This window comes from Rhinolophus ferrumequinum, chromosome 2 (assembly GCF_004115265.2).
Source record: "Rhinolophus ferrumequinum isolate MPI-CBG mRhiFer1 chromosome 2, mRhiFer1_v1.p, whole genome shotgun sequence".
In the NCBI taxonomy this organism is placed as follows: domain Eukaryota; kingdom Metazoa; phylum Chordata; class Mammalia; order Chiroptera; family Rhinolophidae; genus Rhinolophus; species Rhinolophus ferrumequinum.
The window spans coordinates 82,668,196-82,692,377 of record NC_046285.1 but is presented as its reverse complement, the minus strand read 5'-3'; the positions used below and the strand labels follow the sequence as shown (position 1 = coordinate 82,692,377).

Here is a 24,182-nt window from a genome sequence, read left to right as displayed (position 1 = left end):
CCCAGTCCTGTCACACAGCCCGTGAGACCATGACTGCCCAAAAGAGATGCCCATATGCACTCAAGATGGACACGCACAGTGAACAGGGTAGTAAACCCCACCCTTGCCCTGGTGCCACAAGCCATTCAGTAGCCTCTGCCTGGAGAGGGCAGATCACAAAGTAAAATTTCAGAGGAGGGAGAATTTTCCATCACTAAAAGCTGGAACATGAAGAGCATTCCATTGTCAATAAAACAGTCTGCAATCCTCCACTTCAGAAGCCATATCATATGACTGCCCCACTTTCTCAACCACAACTCTTCCTTTAGGCTCTTGGCCTCCACCATCCAGCTCAGTTACCTGCCCTGCCTGTTACCCTCAACACCCCACAGAGGCCACACCACGTTCCTCGTGTGCCTACACTGTAAGGGGTGTCTCTCTGTGGTGGCCACAGCTCTAAGCACCCGAGAGTCAAAGCGAATCCATAACTAATTCTTCGCGTGATTCCCAAATGTGAGCTTTTCATTGGTTTTCAGTGCCCTCTCGGGAGGAAAATAAGTTAATCTGTCAGTGACATAGAAAGGAAGAACAGCTTACAAAGATTTGATGTTAATGCCAAAAGATGTTTAAATTTCCTGAGGATGTTTCCTGAGTTGGTCTCCCCTCTTTCATCTAGCACACCAGCAATGTGTTTAGTCTGAAACTCTGCAGTCTGTGAAGATAACAGCTATTGTACTACAGGTCACTTACAGACCTCTTGTCAATCGAAGGCAGCTGCGCTAATTTGCAGATGCTTTCTTCTTTAGATTACTGAAGTCGTCTCCTGGTTGCTCTCCCTCGCTCCAGTCGCTGCCTCCTCCAATCCATCCTCCACATTGCTGTCAGTATCTTTCTGAAATGCAAATTGGATGGTATTTTATCCTTGCTTAAATACTCTGATAGCTCTGTATCACCCACAGGTTACATTTTAAATTCATCAAACATGGCATTCAAGCCTTTCTCTAGTCCCAATCAACCATCCTAGCCCTGTTTCAAGCTCCGTAGGTCTACTTTGACACACTGCCCATCTGATAACCACACCATGTACCTTCTTGTTTAGATGTGTCGCTACTTAAACTGCTTCCTGTTTGGAACACCTTCCCCAACTTCTTGCCCTGGTGAACACCTCTTCTCTCCTCAAGTCTTAGCTCAGATCCTCCTTTCCCCGGGGAAGCTGCTTTCAAACACCAGCAAACAAAGGTCTCTGCCCACTTCTTTGCTCCCGTCCCACCTCCTACACAGCTCTGTTGTTACTCGTCATTGTATTAGACTGATTTTTGTCTACTTATTGTCCAATTCTTGTCTACTCATTGTCTTCCTTGCCTCTATGCCCCAGAACCCGACACAGTGATACCCAAGGGCTACTCAAATCCTCCACAAATGACGGAACAGAAGGAACTTACTGATCTCCAAGGTTTCCACATAAGGAAATCTCCTTTCTGATGGGGTGTATATAATTCTTGTTTGTAGGTGGCTCAATCCCCAGGTCTGGATGTGGAGGGCCTCAGACTCTCACCACTTCTCTACAAATATCTTGAATCAAATCATAGGACATTCCATAAATAAGCAGAGAACCTCAAGCTGAAATAGAATACAAAACAAACATTATTAGAAAGAGTCCTTCATTGTTAACTCTTCCTCCCTACCACAGATATTGTTCACATTTTAGATGTTAGCCCTGCTTTATGCACACATGTATGTGCAAAGCAGATAAATCCTGAACCAGCTGCTAATTGAATTTCACCAGCAGTTCTGCATCTGATGTTCCATGATTGGAACAGCCCTCAACATTGAAAATGTACTTCATGAGTCACTGAATTGGGTCTTGATTGTGTTTTTATTTTTCTTTCTATTTTTATACGGAGGCAGTGAAATCTAAGTTAAGGGTGCTTCAGCTAATGGATGCATCTTGACATTGAATTGAGGCTACTTTGGCCCATCAATGTCCAAGTTCATTCATTTAATCACAGAAAAGCCACCAGGAGGGTCTGAGTGCATATTTCCATTTTCTTAGTCTAACAACGAGAACCTTCTTCCCCTTCAGCTAACAAGTCCCCAAGTCCCCAGCCGCCCAATGAAACCTGCATTTTTTGCAGAACAGTAACAAAGGCGTACAGCCAGGTTTTTGAAATGCTCTTTCCAAAATGAGCCAAATTAAATGTAAAGCTCATTCCAAAACATGTTCCTCTCTACATTTGTAAAAGCATGACTGCTTGGCAAGGCTCTATTAAGAGAAAAGGGCAAAGTCTCCCCCAAGATTTTCAACTTTATTTTTTATACTAGTTAGAAAAAAAAAGTGTTTGGAAAATCAAATTGCAGTTTGACTTAAAAACAACACAAAAAGAAGTGTTGTAGGTGGGAATATGCTCAGAAATGCAATAATCATAGTGTTTCATAATCCCTAGAGACAAATATGAAGTATCTCTCAATATCGAAATAATAGATTTACAAGTTAATCTAAGAGATATGTTTTTCTGTTCACTAAGAGAAAAGAAAAACAAAGTTCACCCAAGCTCTCCTCAAAAACATATGCTTTGGGCCTACCAGTGTTTTCACTGAAAATATTTATTTTAGGGAATTTTGATGTAATTATCATCAAACTGCCCAAGTGAAATAATGGGATCTCAATTATCGAATCCACATTCCTTCAACACCTGCTATTTTTATGACAAATCTCGAGTATGTTTTCTCTCCCTTTGCAGACAGACAAGGCCACGATACATAATGACTCTAAATAGGGTTTCCTTAACCAAGTTAGATCCATAGGGAGTAGTTAAAATAGCCATAATCAGGTGGCCAGAAGACCACCTGCGAGCCTTCCCTCTCTGCCTTAAGTACTCAGAATGAATTCACTCCTTGGTTCTCAGATCTCACAGTGGCTTCTTGTGGAGTTTTGTAATAAGGATACTTGGGGCTGGGATGCACTGGGCCTTGACAATAGAGGGGATGTGTTCAATTGTTCTCTGTACTTCTCTATAGCATTTAACACAATGCAATAATGTAATTATTCATGGAACGTTTAATCTCCCCGGCTAGACTCTAAAGACTGTGAGGGCAAGGCCCACGTCTGTTTTTTCTGCTGCCTTGTCAGACTTTGCACACAGTGGCTGTTTAACACATATTTGTTGCATAAATTAATGAAGGAGGAGTATCAAAACTATTTTAAAAATAATCTGCCATTGCACAAAGGAATTTCAGTGGTTTGAACATGACATTTTTTTCTTCCTATTTTTTTTTCCTCAACCCTACTTTTCCTGTCCCCTCAGTGCCCCTGCCACACACGCACACATTATTTATTACTTTGATAGAAATCACTTCCTAATTCCTTTTCTTGGCCTTATTTGCGTGCAGATCTCAATGGACAAAGAGTGAATAAGAACTTCCTTATTCAAAAAATGTTTGTCTTTACTTTTGTTCAGAATATATCTTAATCCTTTTTTTCCCCATAAATGGCTACACAAAACATTTCAGCAGTGTTCTTAACAGTGTGAGTTATTTGATATTGCTACAAAATCTGTCTATCAGTCTATGGAACCTAAGACCACTATTTGCCTTGAGAGCACAGAAATGACGGATGGTCTTTTCCCCACTTGTTTTGGGCGGGTGCAGCAGCTCCTGCAACTATTAATCCCAGTAGTTATTATCATGGCAATGACTAACATTTGTAAAGACCTGTGTGGCTCTGTAAGCCTTCTCACATACTTTATCTCATTTCACCCTCACAACTAACTGCCTGTAAGCAGGTTAAGGCAGGCACTGCATTTCTGCACATTTCACAGATGGAAACACTGAGGTTGGGGAGGCCAGCATCCCAGTGCTGCTGAGGAGTGCAGCCCAGCCTTCAAACCGGAGGTCCTTGCTGCTGATTCCAGCCTTTCAACACTATGTTTCCTGTCTTCACTTTCATTTTAAATCTTTTATTATTATTAATTATTCTTTGGTGGTGAGAGTGGGTGAAGAGTGGTCAGAAAGGATTTTGTGCAAAGCAATTTGATGACTTTGCTGTTGAGTGTGTCTGCTTGGGAAGAATGAGAAAGGAAGGTATCAGACATAGAAGAGATGAATGTAAAATTCAGGAGCAGAGCTCGAGAGCTCACGGGAGGCCCTGCGCTGTACGTGGGCGTTTTGTTCCGGTCAGAGTCAGGGCCGAGTTTCTGTAGGCCTCGGAGATCTGCTGTAAGCTTCAGTCAGGCCTAGACGCTTCAGCTCCTGGTGACGAATGGTTCGTTAACATCGCTACCTGATGGTACCAACACTAATAACTGAGTCTTAAATTGCAAAATGACAAAATAAAAGGGAACCCTGCTGAGGTTAGAAGCTCATTATTCCTATGGGGAAATAGACCCAGTGAGATGGCTCCTACTCAGCTGCGCAGCCAGTCTGGGACCCGAGCGTTTGTTCACCTTGTCCCAACATGGAGAAGTCCCTATTCCGTCTTAGGCTTGGCCGAGGCAAGACAGAGCTACCCTGGAGCAGGTCTTCTGTGCCCTGCCAGCTGCAGGCATTCGCTATTCCCCATTCCATCTGCAGAGGTCAGCCCCCTGGACGGCCAGTGCCCCGCCCTCCCTGCCTGTCCTCACACAGGCTTGGGCTCTTCCTGCTCCGAGAGCTGTCCCCATCCCCTCCCAGCCCATTCCTTTTCTGTGGCTGCTCTTAGCAACTAATGCGAAGTGGTTCGCGTTTCTCAGTTCAGTACATTTCTTTTTCCCATCATAAAAGCAATACATGCTTAATACAAGAAACTTTAGAAAATACAAATATACAGAAATTTAAACCTACCAGTATCTTACCCCCTAGAAGGACTACCACTGTTTTCATTTTTAGTGAACTTCCTTCTTGGCTTACTTCTATGCATTTTTAAAGATCACATTGCAACAACTTTCAGATCCTGTTTTTTTCGTTTAGTATGGTAAAGCGAGCATTTTCTTGTGTTAATAAAATACTCTTTTTAATGTAATTTGAAATAGTTACATAATACTCCATCTTACTGATGAAACAATTTGATTCTCCTCGTAAAATTAGTTTTCTTCCTTTGCCCATTATAAATAATGACTCCATCTATATTTTTGTGCACGAACCTCATTGCAGACATCTGAATCTTTCTTTTAGGTAAATTATTAAAAGTAGCATCATCGGGTCTTGGGATTCTTGATTCCTTATATGAAAATGAAGAGCAGTTTTATGTAAGAGCAGTATTTTGGTGTGGTTGGTGGAGCAGTGCACTCGTATGACACAGAGCAGAGGTACAATAAATGTTTCTTGTATAAATAAATGAACATAATCCTATTAGGAGTATTTGCATTTTAAAAGAGGAAGTTTGCCAACAAATGAATCTTCAATTGGTAGCAATATTTATAATATTGAAGAAATCAAAATTGTAGTGACTGCAAGACTGTGATTGAAGGGAAGTTTTCTAAAAAGAAACGAATTAATACTTTCTAAAAAGTGTTAATTCAGTTCATCACGGTGAAGACCCTAGCCTACTATGATCAAAGGAAGGGCTCTTATGACCTTCCCCCGCTCCTGGGTCAGACAGTCCACATGAGCCTGGCATCGTGCCAGGGCCCGGAAACAGATGAATGAGACCTGGACTCTGTCCTCAAGAAGTCCATGAGCTTGAAAGGGGACAGATCAACCAGACAAGGCACAAAATAACAGGGAAGAGCAGAGTTGAGAGATAAGCTCAGTAGAAGAAGCAACTAGCTCTTCCTGGGAAGCTTCCTTGGGAGACGGACTCTGGAGCTGGGTCTCAAGTGAGAATATGTGAGAAAAGCATTCCAAGCAGATGCACGCGCGAAGAGCCATTCTTCCTGTTTCCAGGGAATCCTAAGTTGCTGATCGCTCCTTCCCCACTCCAGGCAGCACTTTGCCGTGTTGGTCACTCCTTCCTTGGTGAGAATGAGTTGTTCTGGCTTTCCTAAGAACAGAATTTGATGCAGAGAAAAGAGACAGAGCCTGAGACCTGGAGATACTTGACACCAGAGGAACAAGAGAGAATACCATTAAAAAGCAAAGGGGTGCAGACAGGAAAAGCAGGGAGCCTGAGACAGGACCACGGAACTGTACAGTTGGGAAACGGGGGTGTGCAAATGGAATATAGTGTGCCCCTAGAGTTGTGCAACAAGGCAACCCTAGGCCCCCAAACCCAAGGACCTCACCAGTGTAGGGAGATGTGACCTTTTCCCAAATGATGCTCCTTCCACCTTTATCCACTCCTTCTAAACTTCTCCAGCGCAGGTTAATACCCTCTCTGTTTTAAAGCTCTATTTAAGTAAAATATCTCTTAGAATACAGTCCTCAGCAATCTGGGGACTATTTCTCTCCACCCTGCCCAGGAAGAGAGCAGTAAGCCGGTTGCCTGCAGCCTGTAAGCCTGGCTTCTGTGTCTCTGTGTAACCCATCCTGTGTTGCTCCCCACCGCTCCCGCTGACTTGCAGCACACTCCCCTCCTTTCTGCTCCTCAGGCCTGGCTCCTCTCTCTGCCTGGAACTTCCCTCCCCAAGATCTTTCCAAGGCTGCTCCTTCCCATCCTTCTGATGTCACCTCCTCGGAGTGGCTGCCCTCTGACCACTCGGGTTTGCCATTATCCAGCTCACGTTTTCAGAGCACCTCTCATTTGTTGAAGCATTTCTATGCCTCCTTGTTTACTGTGAGTCACCCCAGCAGAATGTAAGCCTCCTGAGGTCAGGAGCTTCCTCCGCTGTGTTCACTGCCACAGCCCTAGAACCTAGAACAGCACCCGTCTCAACAGCCAGTGCTCAATACACAAGTACTGGGGGAATTAATGATTCGTTTTGGAGATACGATTTATTCACGTTGATGTCCTTAGCTCTTTGCCCACACAGCTCTAAAGTGTTTGTGAGATTGAATTGTGCCGAAAATAACTCTTGATCCAACCTTCTTTTGCAGGCAAGGCTACCTCAGCTCTTCCAAACTTTTCTTTCTGTTCCCCTTTCCAAGCCCCTAGCCCCACACCTCATGCACATGTTGTGAGCGTGGTCCGTCCCGGCACCATGGGTCACCCCTTCTCCAATCAGCAGAGCACACAAATGACTTCATTTTTTTTCTCTTTTCAAAAGAGCAAAAAATGGGATGAAATCAGTTCTGTTGCATTTTGAACAGTGTGAGCTGTACATTTCCTTCTGCCTACTTTCTTCCCCTGCTGTTTCTGTCTGAAGGCTGATGGAAAGAGTGAGATGAGTGGCAGTTCACCACCTCCCACTGCTGCCATACCATCAGTCACAGAGAGACTGTGGAAAGCTACAGTCAGGAGTGGGGGTGGAGAGTGGGGGCCGGGGGCGGGGGGTCCAGAACAGACAGCAGGAGAGGGTATGCATGCCTAGCAAGAGCTGCAGAAACTTTTTCTTTCAGGTCTAGGCCTCTAAAATATACCTGACCCAGGCAGAGACCCTCCCCCTACAGTCCCCCCAGAAAATGGCTAACTGTTGGGTCATTTCTGATGGGCAGGCTGCATGAAGGCAAGGTGGAGCAGTGGAAGGAGCACACACTTCCATAGCAGACAGAATTCCACTCCTGGAAGGAGCCACGTGTTAGATGTGTGGTACCTCGGCCTGTTGTTACTTAAACTCTCTCGCCCTCCATTTCCTCATGGATCAAATGGGCACAAGAGTGTCTACTTGGAAAGACGGTGTGCCTTTCTATGCATGAATTACGTGTGAAAGCACCTGTTAGGATCCTGGCATCTAGGTGGTTTCCAGTTTCTGATGATTACGAATAAAGCTGCTATATATACGTAGTTGCCTGTAGTTGTTTGTGGGAGCATAAGTTTCAGTTCACTTGGGTAAATACCTCCGGGTGGAATTGCTGAGTCATATTGTCTGCGTATGTTTATAAGAATCTGTCAAAATGGTTTCTAAAGTGGGCTGTACCATTTTGCATCTCCACCAGCAATGGTTCCATTTGCTTTGCATCTTTGCCAGTACTTAGCATTGTGTTTGTTTTTGGTTTTGTTTTTATCTTGCCCATTCTAATAAGTGTGCACTGGTATCTCATTACAGTTTTAATTTGTATTTCCCTATTGCCTAATGATGTGGAGCATTTTATCATATGGTTCATTTGCCATGCAACTATTTTCTTTGGTCAAGTGTGTATTTAGGACTTTGGCCACACCTTTTACTGGATTTTTTTGTTCAGGCATTTTTCTTTCCAATCAGTAGCTTGTCTTTTCATTTTCCTAACAGTATCTTTCACAGAGCAAAAGTTTTTCATTTTTATAAAGTCCAATTTTTCAATTTTTTTAATGGATCATCCTTTTGGTACAATATCTAAAAACTCTTGCCAAACCTAAAGTCTTACAGATTATTTTTTTCCTTTTTTTTCCCTAGACGTTTTGTAATTTTAAGTTTTACATTTGGGTCTGTGGTCCATTTGAGTTAATTTTTGCATAAGATGTGAAGAGTGTTTCAAGGTTTATTTTATTGTAAATAAACAATTGTTCCATTTGTTTCAGCACCATTTGTTGAAGACTATTTTTTCTCCAGTAAATTATCTTTGTACCTTTGTCAAAAATCAGTGGACTACACTTGTGTGGGGCTATTTCTGGCTGGTCTATTCTGTTCCATACACTGTCTATTCTGTTCCATGTCTACGTGCTTCATTCCTTTGCCAATACCCACTGCCTTGATTAGTGTATGAGGCGACTGAGATGCCTATGGTTACCAGGAGGTAGTGGAACTTGGATTCAAACTCGCGTCTGTCTGATAACAGCTTACACTTAGAGTACTTACCGTGTGCCAAGCATTATCTTAAATGCATGAATCCTCACATTTCATACTCACATCCACGCTGTGAGGTAGTTTCTATTATTATCCCCAGTAGCAGAGGGGGCACAGAGAGGTTTGGTAACTCTCCCAAGGTTTCACTGATGAGGTAGAGGCACTTCTCCACGATTTGTACTCCACCATTGCACGGTGCTGGCCAGTGTCTTCCAGCAAACCACGGAGCCTCCTGAGCCAACAAGAGTGGAACAACGCAGTCCTTAGCCACAGCGAAGCGATGGCATGAGAGCACCCACTGTGGGCATCACTGAACACCTGCTGTGTACCCAGCACTGTGCTAGGTGTTGGAAATAAGCAGATGTATCAGACAAAGACCCTGTCCCAACAGATCTCAGTCTGGAAGTAGAAGCAGCCATGTACACAATGAGTGTCACCTGCACCGTGATAGAGGGCATCTGACGGCAGATGTGAAGGAGATGGGACACCACAGAGAAAACAGGCATGAATTTTCTGTTCCTCTGTCAAGGAAAGTGAAAGGCAAACGAATGCGTGTTTGCTGAAAGCATTTCCTTTTGATTAAGTGGCTATTTAAATATCAACCTGCTTCCGTCAGGCTCCTGCCTCTGAGTCTGTGTCACATTGCTGACTTTGCTTTCTGAAGAGAAAGTAAGAAACACCCCCACAGTAAACGGAGTCGAAAAGATGTGGAGCATGGAACTCCTACATCAGATGCTGTTTTGTTTGTTTCATTTGCCTTTGAAAACTGCACAGCTCATTACAGTGGAAACTAATCATAGCTCTCATTACAAAGTGGATGTCAGAGAAAGCTTGACCTTTGCTTCAGCAAGTACTCGTAAGGTATTTACATAGGAAAGTGTCGTCATTCTGTCAGGAGGAGAGCTGTGATCCTGGACAAAATCTGGAAAGGGCCAAAGTGTGTTCTTCCTTTGGGGGCTCGCTTCCTTCATCTAATCCCTATCCCACGTTTATTACCCTTTCCATCTCTCTCAGAGTTTTAGTGCTTTATCTCTTGATTGCATCTTCAGATCCCTCCAAATTGATGTAAGAGAAAGGTCTGGAACTCTTTCACACTAAGGTGTAAATGACTGGTAATCATATATAGCCAGGCCTTCCAAACTGGGGCAGTAAAGGGTGCCCAGAAGTACCCAGTAAAGCCATGGGACCAACACAGCACATCTCTAAGATAAGAAACATGCTTGAAAATTTAAGAAGGAAGCATTATTTTGTATTAAAACAGACACAGATATATGAAATGGAATATAAAATGGTTGAAAGAATGAATCACATTAAAGTGAATTGTTATAAAAAGTATTGTGCCTGAGGCAATCCACTTCTTGCTAAGACCCCGGAGCCTTGAGGCTGGAGAGTCCTCTTCTCTCTCCTGTGCTCCAGAGGGCAAGCACGGCAGTCCCATGCTGCAGGAGGGTGGATGAGGCCCTTGAGAACCCCACGGAGACCTTAGAGGCAAGGACTGGTATCCAAGTAGAGATAACACAAGTAGTGGGCCTGAGTTTGGAATGAAATTCATTGAGGGCCTAAGAAATATTTTTTTAATTTACCAAAATTAAACAAATAAGTAGGGTTACTAAGTGCCAACCCTATTGACTGCATTATACACATTTTAAGTAGTAGCAGTGGGGTTTTGCATATTTAATTTTGCTTTCAAATATTCTTCAAGATTGTCTTCCCTCCCATTTGTAAAAGATCCTTGTAAACTCACCTGCTTGGTTGCAGATGTATGCACCATGAGGCATTTTTAAAACAACTTTCATCTTTCATCTGCATCCGAGATCCTTGATGCATAGAGTCCTCTATCAGTCCAGTGAAGCCTTCAGACCCCTCAGAAAAATAAGAGCTTTAAATACACAAAATACACAGGGTGCCACTTAAGTTGAAGTACAGTTCAAAATATTTAAAATCCAAATTCACAACCTCGTAAAACATGCACTTCTTTATCAATATATCAAACAACAACTTCTAGAAACAAGTAGAATACCACAGTTTCCAAGTGGTGATGAGGGTAAATGGTGAGTGCAAATAATTTTTTGAGATCTCTGAAGCAACTGTGATGTGACAGAAATTTTCCTATAATTTTTATTGGTGGCAAAGTCACAGGAATTGTGTATATTTCTGTGTTTTCTTGCCTATTCATAATTGAAGGAGATGTGAAATTTCAGTTCAGTTGGTGAAAAATAAAAACGTATTTTTTTCCATTCCCAAGTTCATGAACCCCCAAATTTTATGCCCCTGAGGTAAAGGTTCTAGAGTCTTCTGATTTAAGACTATGAGTTATTGATTTCCCTCTATTCTGATACTTGAAAAAGAAAAAGCAATGTAACTTTTATTTAAGCGACAACTAGACCTCGGCGGAGAGGCTGGAGAGTCCCCCACCCCACCCCCACCGCCGCCAAACACCCAAGGTTGTGTAACCCCATCCACATAGCTTTCTGTCACATGTCCATCTTCCCTTCCTGGTGATCGTGGAAGAACTATTCTAAATACCTCAGACCCACGTGATTTATCCAAGCTTTGCCAACCAAGTACTACCTTCTCCTTTGCCTCCCTTATCTATCTTTATCTCCTGGCTCCTACTTTTCTGATGATTCTAGCAAAATGACTCACAACGTGCATGTAATAGATTCAGGATGGTTGTGATATCTAAACACAAATCCAGAGAGTAGGTGGATCCGAAGTTCAGGAAACTGAGTCTTATAAGGCACAGAGGTGGCTTCCTACCAGCTTCAGTACCTGAACCAGAGCCCCGCCCCCTAGATTCAGTGTTTGAGGCACTGCTTTTCCTAGGATATAAGAAAGGCTGAAAGCAGCGAACATTTATTGAAATGTGTTGGGTCTAGTGCTGCATGTACGTTTTGTCAATCTCAACAACAACAAAAAAAGTGGGCTATTAAGATCTCCATTTATGAATGAGGAAAGAGGCTTAAAAAGGCTAAATAACCCACCCAAGGTCACACACAGCTAGTAAGCATGGTTTCTGCACCTCTGCTCTCATCAGTCCACCAGCCTGACGTCCACCCACAGCACCACTGAAATGATTTGCCATGGAAGTCGGTAGCAATCTCACGTTGCTGAAGAGCCAGGGCATTTCTGTCTCCTGGAATTGGATCTCTCAGCAGCCTGCAATGCTGCCAGACACTGTCGCCCTGTTGAAACCGTTCCACCTTGGCCTCTGCGCTGACACTTTCCTGGTGTCCTTCCGCACCTCTACCACTCCTTCCTTCTCACTTTCCTTTGCCAGTGCAGCGTGCTCTCTGCCACCTGTGATGTGGGAACTCCTGAAGTTGTGGCCCTCTGTTCCAACAGAGCACTGTCTCCTTGGGAAGTTGACCACAGCCCACGGCACCTGTTACCCTGGATATCCAGAAAACACTTCTCCCCACTGTAAGCTCCAAGGAAAGCTAGGATATCTCATGCATGTTTGCCCATGGGCCCAAAGCTGAGGCAAAACCCTCTGTTTCTCAAATGAACCCTACTCTGGTAAAGTGCAGCGCTCTTCACCCAGCTGCTCAAGTCAGAAACCTGAGAATGGCTCATTACTCCTTCTCTTTTACTCACCTATTCAATCAAACACAAATCCTATAGATTTTACCTGCTAAGAATATCTAGAATCTTCCCCGTTTTCATTGAATATGATTTCAAGGTGCCATCATTTCTCATCAGGATTACCAAAGGAGCCTCCTGACTCCTCTCCTTTCCTCCCTTCAATCCATTTCCCCTGCTTAAGTTTCTCAGTAGTTTTCCATTACTCCTTCATATGAAGGCCAAAATCGGTAACATGCATGAATTGGTGAGGCCCTGCTTGATCTGCCTCCTACAGCATCCTCTCCCCCGGCCAGACTCATCTGCAGTCACTCTGCACTCCACTCTTCCGCTGCCCTGTTCTATTCCAGTTCGTTAATTACCCACGTGTCTTCCGAACTCCAGGCCTTTGCACATGTTGTTCACTCTGCTTAGACTGCTAATCCCTACTCTTTTCATTAAGTTACTTTCTGCTCCTCCTTTGAATTTCAGTTTAAATGCTGCTTCCGTAGAGAAGCTTTTCCTAACCATCCGGACCAGGTCAGCTTCCCCAGCATCCCAATTTTATACTTAGGGCATACTGTCCTTTTATTTAAGGTTATAATCAAAAAATGAATTCACTGTTTAATGTCTGTTTCCCTTCCTATGATATAAGTTCCATGACATCAACAACTCTTACTCAGCCAACAACCCCACACCCCAATACATGGCTTGTATGTAGGTTAATACAACAGTAATACAAGGTTGGATCTCGATGCATCTCTATTGAACTAATTAATTAATTTTAAGGAAGTCTTTTTTTGCCATACATCTCTAGACTTTTCTAGGATGATACAGATCAATAGGTGATTTTAGATGTTCAAAGCAAATGAATAGGAATTTACATTGTCAGTTGGGATTTACAACTGACAAATGGCTTAAACCTTTAAATCAAAGAATCTGAAAGAATGCCATCCTACTTTGTTGATACTTCAATGAAAGTTAAGAAGGAAACAAAGTTTCATTGTTCTACTTGTCAATGCTTGTCATCAAAATGCATGCCTAATTATTTATGTGCCTGGTAGTTTCCAAATGACTCATTATTCACTTATCAACAGTGATGAACAATGTCCTCGTAAGATAACATGATTACCATCTGTAGTTATCGTTATGGCTGTCAAAATGCATGTTCTTGTGCAGCCATCAAAAGCAGCTGACTGACAAGTCACATGGCTTCAGCTCTGGATTTTTCAAGAAAGGTTAAATATACATTTCTTAAAAAAAACATTCCCATACCTCATATTTGACTAGTAACTTCCAGGTAAGTCACCACAGAATAGCAGAGTGTGACTTAGAGGGAACAAAACGATGTTCAGATAGAGTGAGACAGCAGATGATGTAATGATCTGACCAAGTCGAACCTAACTTATGTCTGTCAGCCTGACCTGGCCACTGAAGCCTCTTCCATTACTTTCAGTCATCCATGTTGTGCGAACCTTTAAATCAGGAATTTTTCCCCACACAATACACATCTTTCTTAGTCAAATGCAAGGTACGTATTTTAGCTAGCTACTCCTCTTTCCCGAGCAATTTACAACCGTGAATAGTGTCTAAAATACATGTACTCAGAAATAAACAATTTAAAACAACCCATTTGGGCTACTATTCTTCTGCTTTGAGCATCTCTGATTTGTAAAGGAACCGTAACAGTCAGACTGGCTTGTGATGCTGTGCCGAAGTGATGCTTGATTTCAGTTCTCACCACTCCATTATTGCCTTAGCATCAAAAAGGGCCTGATGGATGCTCCACCAAACAACAGTAGGAATTACATTTAATGCCTCTGCCATGGAACTAACCACTGTTCTAAAATAAACTCAGCCGGTTATTCATTAAGTAGATAGTCCTTCCTTCAGAAAGAAAGGAATATGGTGATGGAAGGAGAACTGACTCTGGGTGGTGAGCACACAATGTGATATATAGATGATGTATTACAGAATTGTACACCTGAAGCCTATGGAACTTTAGTAACACTTGTCACCCCAATAAACTTTAATTAAAATATACACACACACACACACACACACACACACACACACACACACACATACATATATATATTTCCACATAATGAGGATGCAAGGTGGTGAAACTGTATTTTATCATGTTTTAGTAAACAAAATTATGGCATAGAGGACAATAAATTAAGTGGAAATTCATGATTAAAAAAAAAGGAAAGAAAGAAAGAAAGGAGAAATATGACATTTGAGTTCTGAGAAGCTATATCCCTTCTCCAGATAACTCTTTACTGAAGCTTTGATTTAATGTTTAGGATTTCCAAAATTTGACTATCAAAGCCAAATGTCCCATGCCCCCACACTGATGTCATTCATTTCTAATATTAGCAGCAGAGCAGCTCAGGTTCACCTGGGGAAGAAGAGCTTTTATTTTGAGTTAAACAGGAGCAGATACTAAAAATGAACACAGTGAGACTTCCTTCTGGTATATCTGACACACATAAACTAGGTAGAGCAGTGCAATGAGACTAGTATTTTGAATAAAATGGGAAAGGAATTTAATTGAAAATTTGAGGTGCTTGCAGAATTTTTACGTAGTCCCAATTGTGCAAATGATGAGGAATTAAGAAATAAAGAGAAAAATCTATAAAGTTGTTTTGTTGTACAATGTCACTCAAGATCATAAAGTGTTCATGAAAATTCCATATGGATGAGATAAAGAAGGTTCCAGAGCATCTGTTATAGCCCAGCATGATGGTATAAACTTGGCCCTTATTTTGTGGTACAGCTACACAAACAAGCTTTGGATGATATATGTTGTATTTACTAGATCAAATGCATCCGGTATTTGGGCTCTTATTACCCAGCCGAGTGTAAATGGATCAGAGTAGCTGGACAATGGCCGTGTCTCCTGTTAGTATTGCGCAGACAGAAACATGAGCAGGAGGATGCAGATGTGACATTTAGAAATTGGTGCTGGGATTCCAGTCCCTGAACTGGAGGGAACTAGCTCCTCCTACCTTCTCCATCTGCAAAGTGAGAGGCATTGACATGTGTTGAGAGGGCTTCCCTAGGTAGGAGTCTCATGAATAGATTCAGTCCTGGACAAGGTCAGGGCAGTGGACTTAGAGACTAGATATGGTTCATACACAGAAAAGTCCTCTCACTTTAAAAACATCCACCTGAGGTTGGGACTGGGGTTAGGGGATCAGTTCATATATGTCTAACCTCTATGCTAATATAAAATAGTATTGACTATCAACTATAATTGAAAATTTAAAACTAAGAAGAAGAAAGAAAATAAATATAAACAGCCATTTGAATATGGTAGCCATTCCATGCAGAGGGTGAAGCTATTTAGAGAAAGAGTTAAAGGAAATAAAATCTCCAAGGCTCAATGTGGGACCTATTACCACTATATCAATATTTGTCTTAACCAAACTTTTCTTACAGTGCAAATTCTTCTAAGGCTTTCATTCCAGAAAAGCTGGCCTGGGTGTTTAAAGAGCAGTGATAGCAAGATGGGCCACGAGTAGTACTTGCTACTTTGCAGTTTGTTTTTGCTGACAATTCTCAAGTTTATCCAGTGGGGTCTTCCAAACCCATAGCAGAGTGATCATTGTCTTCCTATGTCACTGTCATAAGGAAAATAGGGCAGGTCTCCCCATCTTGGGTGTGGAAATGTTGCTCAGTGACCACCTGGCCCTATTGGAGTTCATGAGAAAAATGTCTTGCTCTGCATAGTTTTCTGCACCCAGTCCCTCCTCCCTGTTCTCAGAATCACAGAAAGATATTAAAATGACCTGAAAATCCTTACCTGGATCTTCTTTCCATGACACCCACATAATTATGCAAATACCAGCGTGAAGTAGCATCCGCCTTCCTCTTACACCTAAAGACATCCACGGAGGCCATACCCTGTTCTATTGTAACTACATGGTTGCCTTTCTGTGTCCCTCAGAAAAGGGTGAGACGGTAGAGCCCTGTGCCTTGTTCCTCTCTGATCGCCATGACCTGGACGTTGCCTGGAACGTGGTCACCTCCCCATACATCTTTACCAATTCATCAGTGTTGGATATCTCTATCTGGAGGACTGTTGTTTACATATACTTGCTTTTTTTGTTTTGGTGTAGTCTCCTTTTATTCTCCCCACTATATAGCTTTTGCCGTAGATCAGTAGACTTTTAGACTAAAAGATCTTCTGGCTACACATCCTAGAGTTTTCCGAGAAACTACTAAATGAACAATTTTTTATGCAAATTATTTTCACGGGAGAGGTTCAATTTATTTTTATCCTATTGAGTAAAGTAGTTCAAAATATTTTCCACACACACCGTTATGCAAGAGCTTCCTTCCAGGTGGATATATCTAATTCATATGGGAAAATCTAGCACTATGCCTTTGAGAGGGTGAACAGAGTCAGAGATCACAAAAAAGAATTAGGCCTTGCGTTTGTGTACTGTGCAATACTTTTAGCATATATTACCATGTCCTGGCCCCACAACAGTGATGCTGGATGAATGGGATAGGCATTACTATCCCATCCTACTAAGGATGAAAATGAACGCGGGAGGAAGGAAGTGATTTCTCCAAGGTTACCGAGCTTGTTGCCACAATGGGATAGAAACTTGACGGTCTTTCAATTTTCAACTCTTTGCAATGTGAACTGTGCTATGACATTCAATGTGTTGCTTAGGTGGCATTTTATAAACAAGAATAACAAGCAGAGAAAAGAAATCAATGCAAAAATGAGAACACTGATTACTAACTCTAAAGAAGCTGTGGAAGATCGAGGCAAGGCTTGCAGGAGCTGAGCTGTGCTGCAGCTGGAAAAGTCTGTGTGTGCTGTTTTGTTTTGGGCGGGAGGAAAATAGTGTTCTCAGAAGAGCATCTGATCCGATAGTAAGAGACATAATTGTCTACCATGTTTCAATTATTTAAGCTTCACCGCCTCACGTTGAACCCCTACAATATTCTATGAAGCATCCCCTCCCTGAGAATTTGATTCCTTCTCTGACGGCAGATAGGCAGATGACAAGATGAGCTGGGTCTGGGTCTCCGTGGACAGATACCTTACAATGCAGACTACAGCGTCTAGTTCTCTCCCTCTTTACAGAGTGGGACTGTATTTCCTTTCTCTGATAGACTTTAAGGGTTGAAAAGCAAAGGTGTTGATGAGGAAAAGAAGAACCATTTTAAAAGGACTATTTAACCTTCTTATGTAGCATTTTATAAAACAAAATAATATAACTTAGCTTAAATAGCCCAAAGGATTTTGTTCTTTTAAGAATCCCCATCCACTGGTAATAATACTCTGCTGTAGAAGTCAGTTACTAAACTAACGAGTATTTATTTATTAAGGGTCCACAGTGTGTCAGGCTCTCTTGATGAATAATGAATGAATAATAATACATGACTGGTTGGTGAATAAGATACAGACTCTGCCCTCAAGGAACTCACCTTCTAGAAAGAGAGAGAAAGACAACTTGTAAACAAACTAATAAAAACTGTCCTTCGGGGCTGCAAAGCTGCGTCTGGTGGGGACATTTGTTCTTGCGCTGAGCCTAAGTACATTCCGAACATCCTAGCGCCCAAATCGAGATGAGAGAGAGACTCAGCCCCACCCCACAGCCTGTGTCTGGGGCTCTGCGTCTGCCACAACTCTAGTGGAGCACAATGCGATCCAAAGTGAGATATAATATTCATGGTTAAATGTACACAGTTTCAGCTGAGGAAATGTTGACCACATGTTGCTTTATTTTTATTCTAGGAATCTTGGAAAATCAGGACTCAGAGTTTCTTGCTTGGGTCTTGGTAAGTACTTGGGGTATCATGTGGGGTGAGCTGGGAGGTGAGAGGTTAGGGAGGATACCAGGGAGTGATTGGGGTGCATGGTGACCCGTTCTAAGGTGAGAAAGGACTTCCTGATCAGCGTCGGGCCACTTCTCTTTCCGAGCCTTTCCTGCCCAACGCAGCCCTCTCTCTGTCAGGCCCACGGAGCCACTATGTTCATGATGCCTTATGGGGTCTCATCAAAGAGAAAGAAATCTGGTATTAGAGCACAGCCTAGAGGGAGAGAGGCTCATGTGTTATTCCCATTTAGCAAGTGTGAAGGACCTCATCGGATGCATTTGTTTGCTCACCTCACCTGCGTCACCTGAACTTTTTCCATCCTTATTTTCCCTTTGCCTAATTGCTTGACTTACTTTTCTATATTGTTATGTACTTTAGTTTTATAATCTACTTTAGATACTTTGGGGGCAAGGTGATTTCATATTTATATATATAAGTTGGGAGGAGGGTTTCTTGACCCACGTTGAATGAAAGGGATGACAGTGAATCATCCCTGATAGAGATCGTGGCAACGAATTCTGCCTCCTTTCGCTGTATTTCAAAGATACTAAGGTTATTGATGGCTAAGTTTTTTCTGATTCTTCCTAATGCTCTGATTTAGGAGGTAAGGGTGGCTTTTGTTCAACGTAAGTCGAAGGGAATGAGACATTTGCTTAATTTACGGCTCTGATCTTGTTACCATTTACTTTTATTTGAAAGGAGATTCACTATCAGGGAATCTCACTATCAGGAGATTCACTAACCTTAGTTTTATGTGAATGTGCTTTATGGTAAATAATTATTCACTCTCCATGGGAAGAAACTACCTATAAATATAAATTAAGAAACATAATGATTTAAGAAAACATAAATTTAAAAATATAGTAAAAAACAGTCATTGACCAATTATCTCATAGAGTCAGTATCTATGACAGAAAATAATTTAGTCAAAAGTACATAGAAAACTCAACCAAAGGCCCTTAACACCAAAAACATTCAGGTGTCCCTGAAGGGCCACATGTAAATGAATCTCCAGAGGGTGGACAACAGTTTTTTTTAAACCCCCACATACGTAAGCTGTAGGTATTTGGGTGAACTTTGAAACAGACTTGATTCAGGAGCAACAAGTCCGGATTTGAGCTTCAAGCTTTTCTGAGAGCCTGAACATGTACGATAAGACACTGAATGAGAAATAGGAGGAAACAAAGTTTATGGGCTGATTGGCTTCATTCAAAACAGGTAACAAAGCTTGACAGCATGAATAAGAATTCTTTAAGAATTTTTCTGAGCTGCCTCTGTAAGCCAGAGGAGACAAAAAATTCAGAGAAAGGAATAATAAACCTGCCTTAGATAGTTTGTCAGGCTCTACAGACCCCAGCTGTGAAATCCAGGGGGGCAGGTTTATTGCTGTAGGCTTGGGATGTCAGCGAAGTCACAGCTCATGTTCAACTGAGGTTTCGGAAAGTAAGTATTCAGTGTTCCAAGCAATCACAAGACTATAGATGTCTTTTATGGAAATACTCTAAAGTTCATAGCTAAAGCTAACAATTCTGACTCTCTTCTCTGTCAGAGGACAGGCTGGAAATTTCTTGCTCTGCCATCTTTCCTTTTGATAAACTAAGAGTATTTGTAAACAGGAGCAGATAAGTGAAGTAGCTTGAGGATGAACTGACGAGACATCTAAAGGAACATAGCCCTGCCAACAAGAGAAAGAGGGGAAAATATTAAGTGGCCAAACCCACTTGTGGATTGCTGTGATTGGCCTTGTTTATAAATACACTGACCACTACTGTTAAGACCCAAACTCAAAGAAACTTGTGGGAAAGGAGTAAATCCATCCAAAATCCACTAGAAAAGTTTAAAACTCTGAAGCCATTTAAAAATTTGGATCAGGAGTAGGATATGATCAAATGCATTAGGATTGTTTTCCGGGAGCTATTCGAAAGCTAGATTAGAGGGGGGAAAGGGTTGAAACTGGAGATTGGGAGATAAATTAGGAGTCAGATAATGAGATGGTGATATCAAAGATGGGCAGAAAGGATGTGATTATTTACAAGGAAGAATAAACAGGACTTGGTGACCTTGGGGTGCAGAATGAGAGGTCGTCCCGAGAAGAGGGTGCCTGGGTTCCTGGATGGGGAATGGGGGTGGACAAGCTGACATCTCAGAAGGAAATGCAAGAGAAAGCAATAAGAGGCAGGAGGATCTGGAGAAGGGGAGTGGTGATCAGAGAGCCTGTGAACCTCTGGTTTCAGATACCCAGAGGGACTGGGGAGTGCTGGAGAGAGCTCTGGGCTGGAAACAAAGACCCCGGAACTTCTAACAATGGCAAACCCAGGGTTGTCATTGAGATCACTGGCAAATACAGAGAACTGAGATATTTGCACAGGTTTAGGACACCCATCTTGTGGAGTTTGCCAGACTGCTTGCTCCCTGAGAGCAAAGACCACCTGTTTTTTCTACACCGATGTTGTACCTTTAATAGATCATGGTATCGGAAAAGTAGTAGGTGCTCAAAAATATTTAGTGAATGAATGACTGGATAGATGGATCAATTGCTGAGGAATGACAAAAAGTGCACTGGGTAGTAGTGAAGATCCTGCCGAAGTCAGAAATCATGAATTGCTGGGCTGCAGCCAGTTCAGTTCTTTGGTTTTCTTCAGCAGCATTTCAATGTAAAAACAGAGAGGGCCTCGTGGAGGTGGGAGGTGGGGAGAGGAGAGAGAGAGAGTCCCAGCGTCGAGGATTCGAGGATTGTCCCCAAAATGAGTCAGGGACCAGGAGGTCTACTGCATATACTGTGCCATGGAGTCCAGGCTGGGTTGGCTCTGGCCTTCTCAGCAGGGCTCTCACTCCTGTAGTTAGAAAGAGACACCTCTCTGCACTCTGAGTTGCTCCACAAAGTTTCACATGAGGAGCAGGAGACCTGCCTGATTCTTGCCATGGAGGTGATACACCGCAGTGGGCAGCTGCTCTTACAGGTGCTTGAAAAGGGCTGTCTTTACCCTGCACTGTTTTACACAAACCTCCAGGCCGTAATTCCTAGGTAGTGCAAACTGACTCCATGATTATTACATCTTATGTTCTTTTATGCAGCCCTTTCTCACTTCATCTTGAAAAAATGAAGCCCCAAAGGAAAATATGTAACACCTTGAAGAACACAAGTCTCTCCAGAGCCATTTCTTCTCACCACAGAATTATCTGTGGTGCTTTTAAAAATGCAGATAACCGGTCTCCACCCAGACCTTTGGAATCATAAGCTCCCAAGGCGCCCCGGACTCAAGTGTTTTTAAAAGCCTGCGCTGATGATGATTTGGTGGCAGTGGCAGTGTTGGAACCTGTTGCCCTCACCAGATGGAGAACTGGTATCTGGTGAGCCGGTCGGTGCCAGAGCCATGATTTCTACCTACCAGGTGGCTGCGGCCTCCAGTCCTGGCCGCTGGGGTTTGCCAAGTCATTTCCACCTGAACCGTGGTCTCCAACAGGAAAATCTGCCCAGCTCAGGGCTGGCCTCTGGCTTCTCTGGAGCCGAAGTCCTGAGAAGGTTCCTGGGGCAGGCAAGTTGAGCTCAATCCCCTTCCATTCTGTGACTGCCACCTTCGTCCATTTTGCCTTATGCCCTTCTCTAACCAAGGGAACCTTCTAGAGCAAAAGCAGTGAATCTTAAGAATGGACTGTGTGGGCTTCTTTGTAATGTACAGCGTATGTGCAGCACACACTCCTGGCTCGTCTCCCTCTGCCTTGGAGATGCTCTCACTGCACTAAATATTTTGACACTAGGAGAACATGACATGAAATATTTAACACGGATGGTATTATTTTTGTGACACCCTTTGTGACTGTCATCCTTATTGCTGAGGCTAATGCACACTAGGCCCCTTGCTTATTATTACAATGACATAACAACAATAGTATTTATAAAGGGCCTCCAAGACTCTGGAGAAACAATTTAAAAAGTGCAATTTCTTCCCTGAGAAAGTTTATTAATTTTTCTGCATAACAGAGTGCACTATCTTAAGACCAAAATACTCAGAATTTAAATGCTGCATGAATATTAAACATATAACACGAGAGTTTGGGGCTTGTCATTTTTCCTGGAAAGTCTACCGTGAATAAGCACCATGATGCACACCCATTAAAAATGAGCAGGCGTTTGTGTCTTTACAAAATTATTTAAAAATATTTCTCCCTCATTTCCTACTTTCATGGATAAAATCCTTCTTAAGAATTGCTGATAACCTGGCTGCCCTCTGAATTACCAATGACTGCTGCCCACATGCCTTGGCTGTCCCTCGTGGAGTCTATTAGGTACAGTGGGATGCGAGGACAGCAGCCTGATGTTCCACGCATGGTCAGAGCTAGGGCTCAAGGGAAAACTTGAGAAGAGAAAGCAGAGGAGTCTAAAACATCCCCGTGTATGTATACACACACACACACACACACACACACACACATCTCATTGCCCTCAGTGCAGTTGTAAAGGGACGATTAGCCTTCATTTGCTAACCTGGGATTCAAAAATGACACAAATGGTTGCAAAGCTATTGAGTAGCAGGGAAGAGAGGGTCCTCCCAGAGCCAGATGTGGGCAATTTGCTGAAACGGATAATAATTTATAAACATGGTCTAACAGTTATGAGAGGGAGAATTAGTCCTTGCAGTCACCGCTCCTTTTACAGACGAGAAAAACAGAAGCAGAAAGAAGGGAAATGCCCACAGCCAGCAGTAGAGACAGCAGAGCCCTATATCCAGCCCCTGGCCCCTCCACCAGCCACCTGGGTCCCCACCACCCCATCTACCTCCAGCTTCCAAGTGCTCACAGCCACTGCTGTTATCTGCCACTCTTTGGGTCCTCAGCTTTCTCTTTGAGGGACGTGAATGGCTGGACCAGCATGTAAGGCCCCTTCTAGCTCTAATAGCTGTGATGTGCGCAGCAGTGAAATTCAGCATGACTCCAAGGTGGCAGCTGGTTAAAAATGCCTTTATTTTAGAACTAGAAAATGTCGAACCTGAATGACTCCTGGTGTTACTCTCCAGAGTGAGGGAAGACAAAGACCTATGAAAGCTCCACAGATGGAATGGGGGCCAGAATCTGTGTCCTGTGGCCCATGATCAGGTGTGATTTCCCTATGAGATTTCAAAGTAAGAATGCAAGTGAGTGCCCTGACTGAAGCTCCCGACTCCTGGCTTGCCCTTCTGTGCACACTGCCCGTGCTACCTCAGGAAGCCCTGCCGTGAGTGGCTAGCTGTACTCAAAGCTGCATCCTGACTAAGGCACACTTTGTGTACATGCGAGTCTATTCCTATTGTTTCCCTAGAGGTTGCCCTGAACACTCTATGTTGATAAAGATCACCTTTGTAAGATTACTTTCCTAAACCCTATGCAGCATGAAAACCCAAAGGACAGTTTTACTATTTCAATCAACAGTGCAGTTGAGCTCCTCTAGGAGTGAGGCTACACACGAGGAAATCAGTTGGGGTGCTATCCTCCTGTAAAGCGGGGGCTCCACCTCTGGTGTGCTCGTGTTAAGACAGAGCAGGGCTGTGGGGAGACACCTCCGGGAGGGTGGCGTAAATGTCTGAGGGGTGCCCTGCTGTGGGTAAGTACATGGAGGAGAAACGTGTAGAGATTGTACATATGCCTTAGAGGGCTTAGGTGGACAGAGTTAGGAATAAAATCTCAGTTCTTTTTAGGTTTATCAAGTGTGAATCAATCAGAAGCCTTCCTGAGTAAGTGAACAGAAAACCCAGCTCAAGGCAAAGCAAAAACATCAGCTTAAGCAAAAACAGAAATTTCTAGACTCACGTAGGAGAATTTCTAGGCTCACATGCACTGTGGATCCATATGGCTGATCCATGGGTCAGACTATGAGCTCTGCAAACCAGCGGTTGGTTTGCTGCAAACCAGCAAACTCTCGGGCTGCCCTCAGAATGACAAGATGGTCACAGTGGCTTCAAGCCTCATATCCCTTTCACTCTGACGGGCTTGTGTATCCATCTTGAACCAATCACTGAAAGATTTCAGTCAATGAAGAACTACTCT

The 24,182-nt window shown here is 42.9% G+C and overlaps 1 protein-coding gene across 4 annotated transcripts in view; it reads left to right on the top strand.

Annotated features, from left to right (window-relative positions):
* The window catches only part of KCNAB1 (potassium voltage-gated channel subfamily A regulatory beta subunit 1), a 361,917-nt gene that overhangs the window by 238,077 nt on the left and 99,658 nt on the right, over positions 1-24,182 (top strand). For all 4 annotated transcript variants that reach the window (XM_033123839.1, XM_033123831.1, XM_033123849.1 and 1 more), the window contains one exon: positions 18,079-18,122. In XM_033123839.1, coding sequence (XP_032979730.1) covers positions 18,079-18,122 — 44 coding nt within the window. The remainder of the gene's footprint in view (positions 1-18,078; positions 18,123-24,182) is intronic.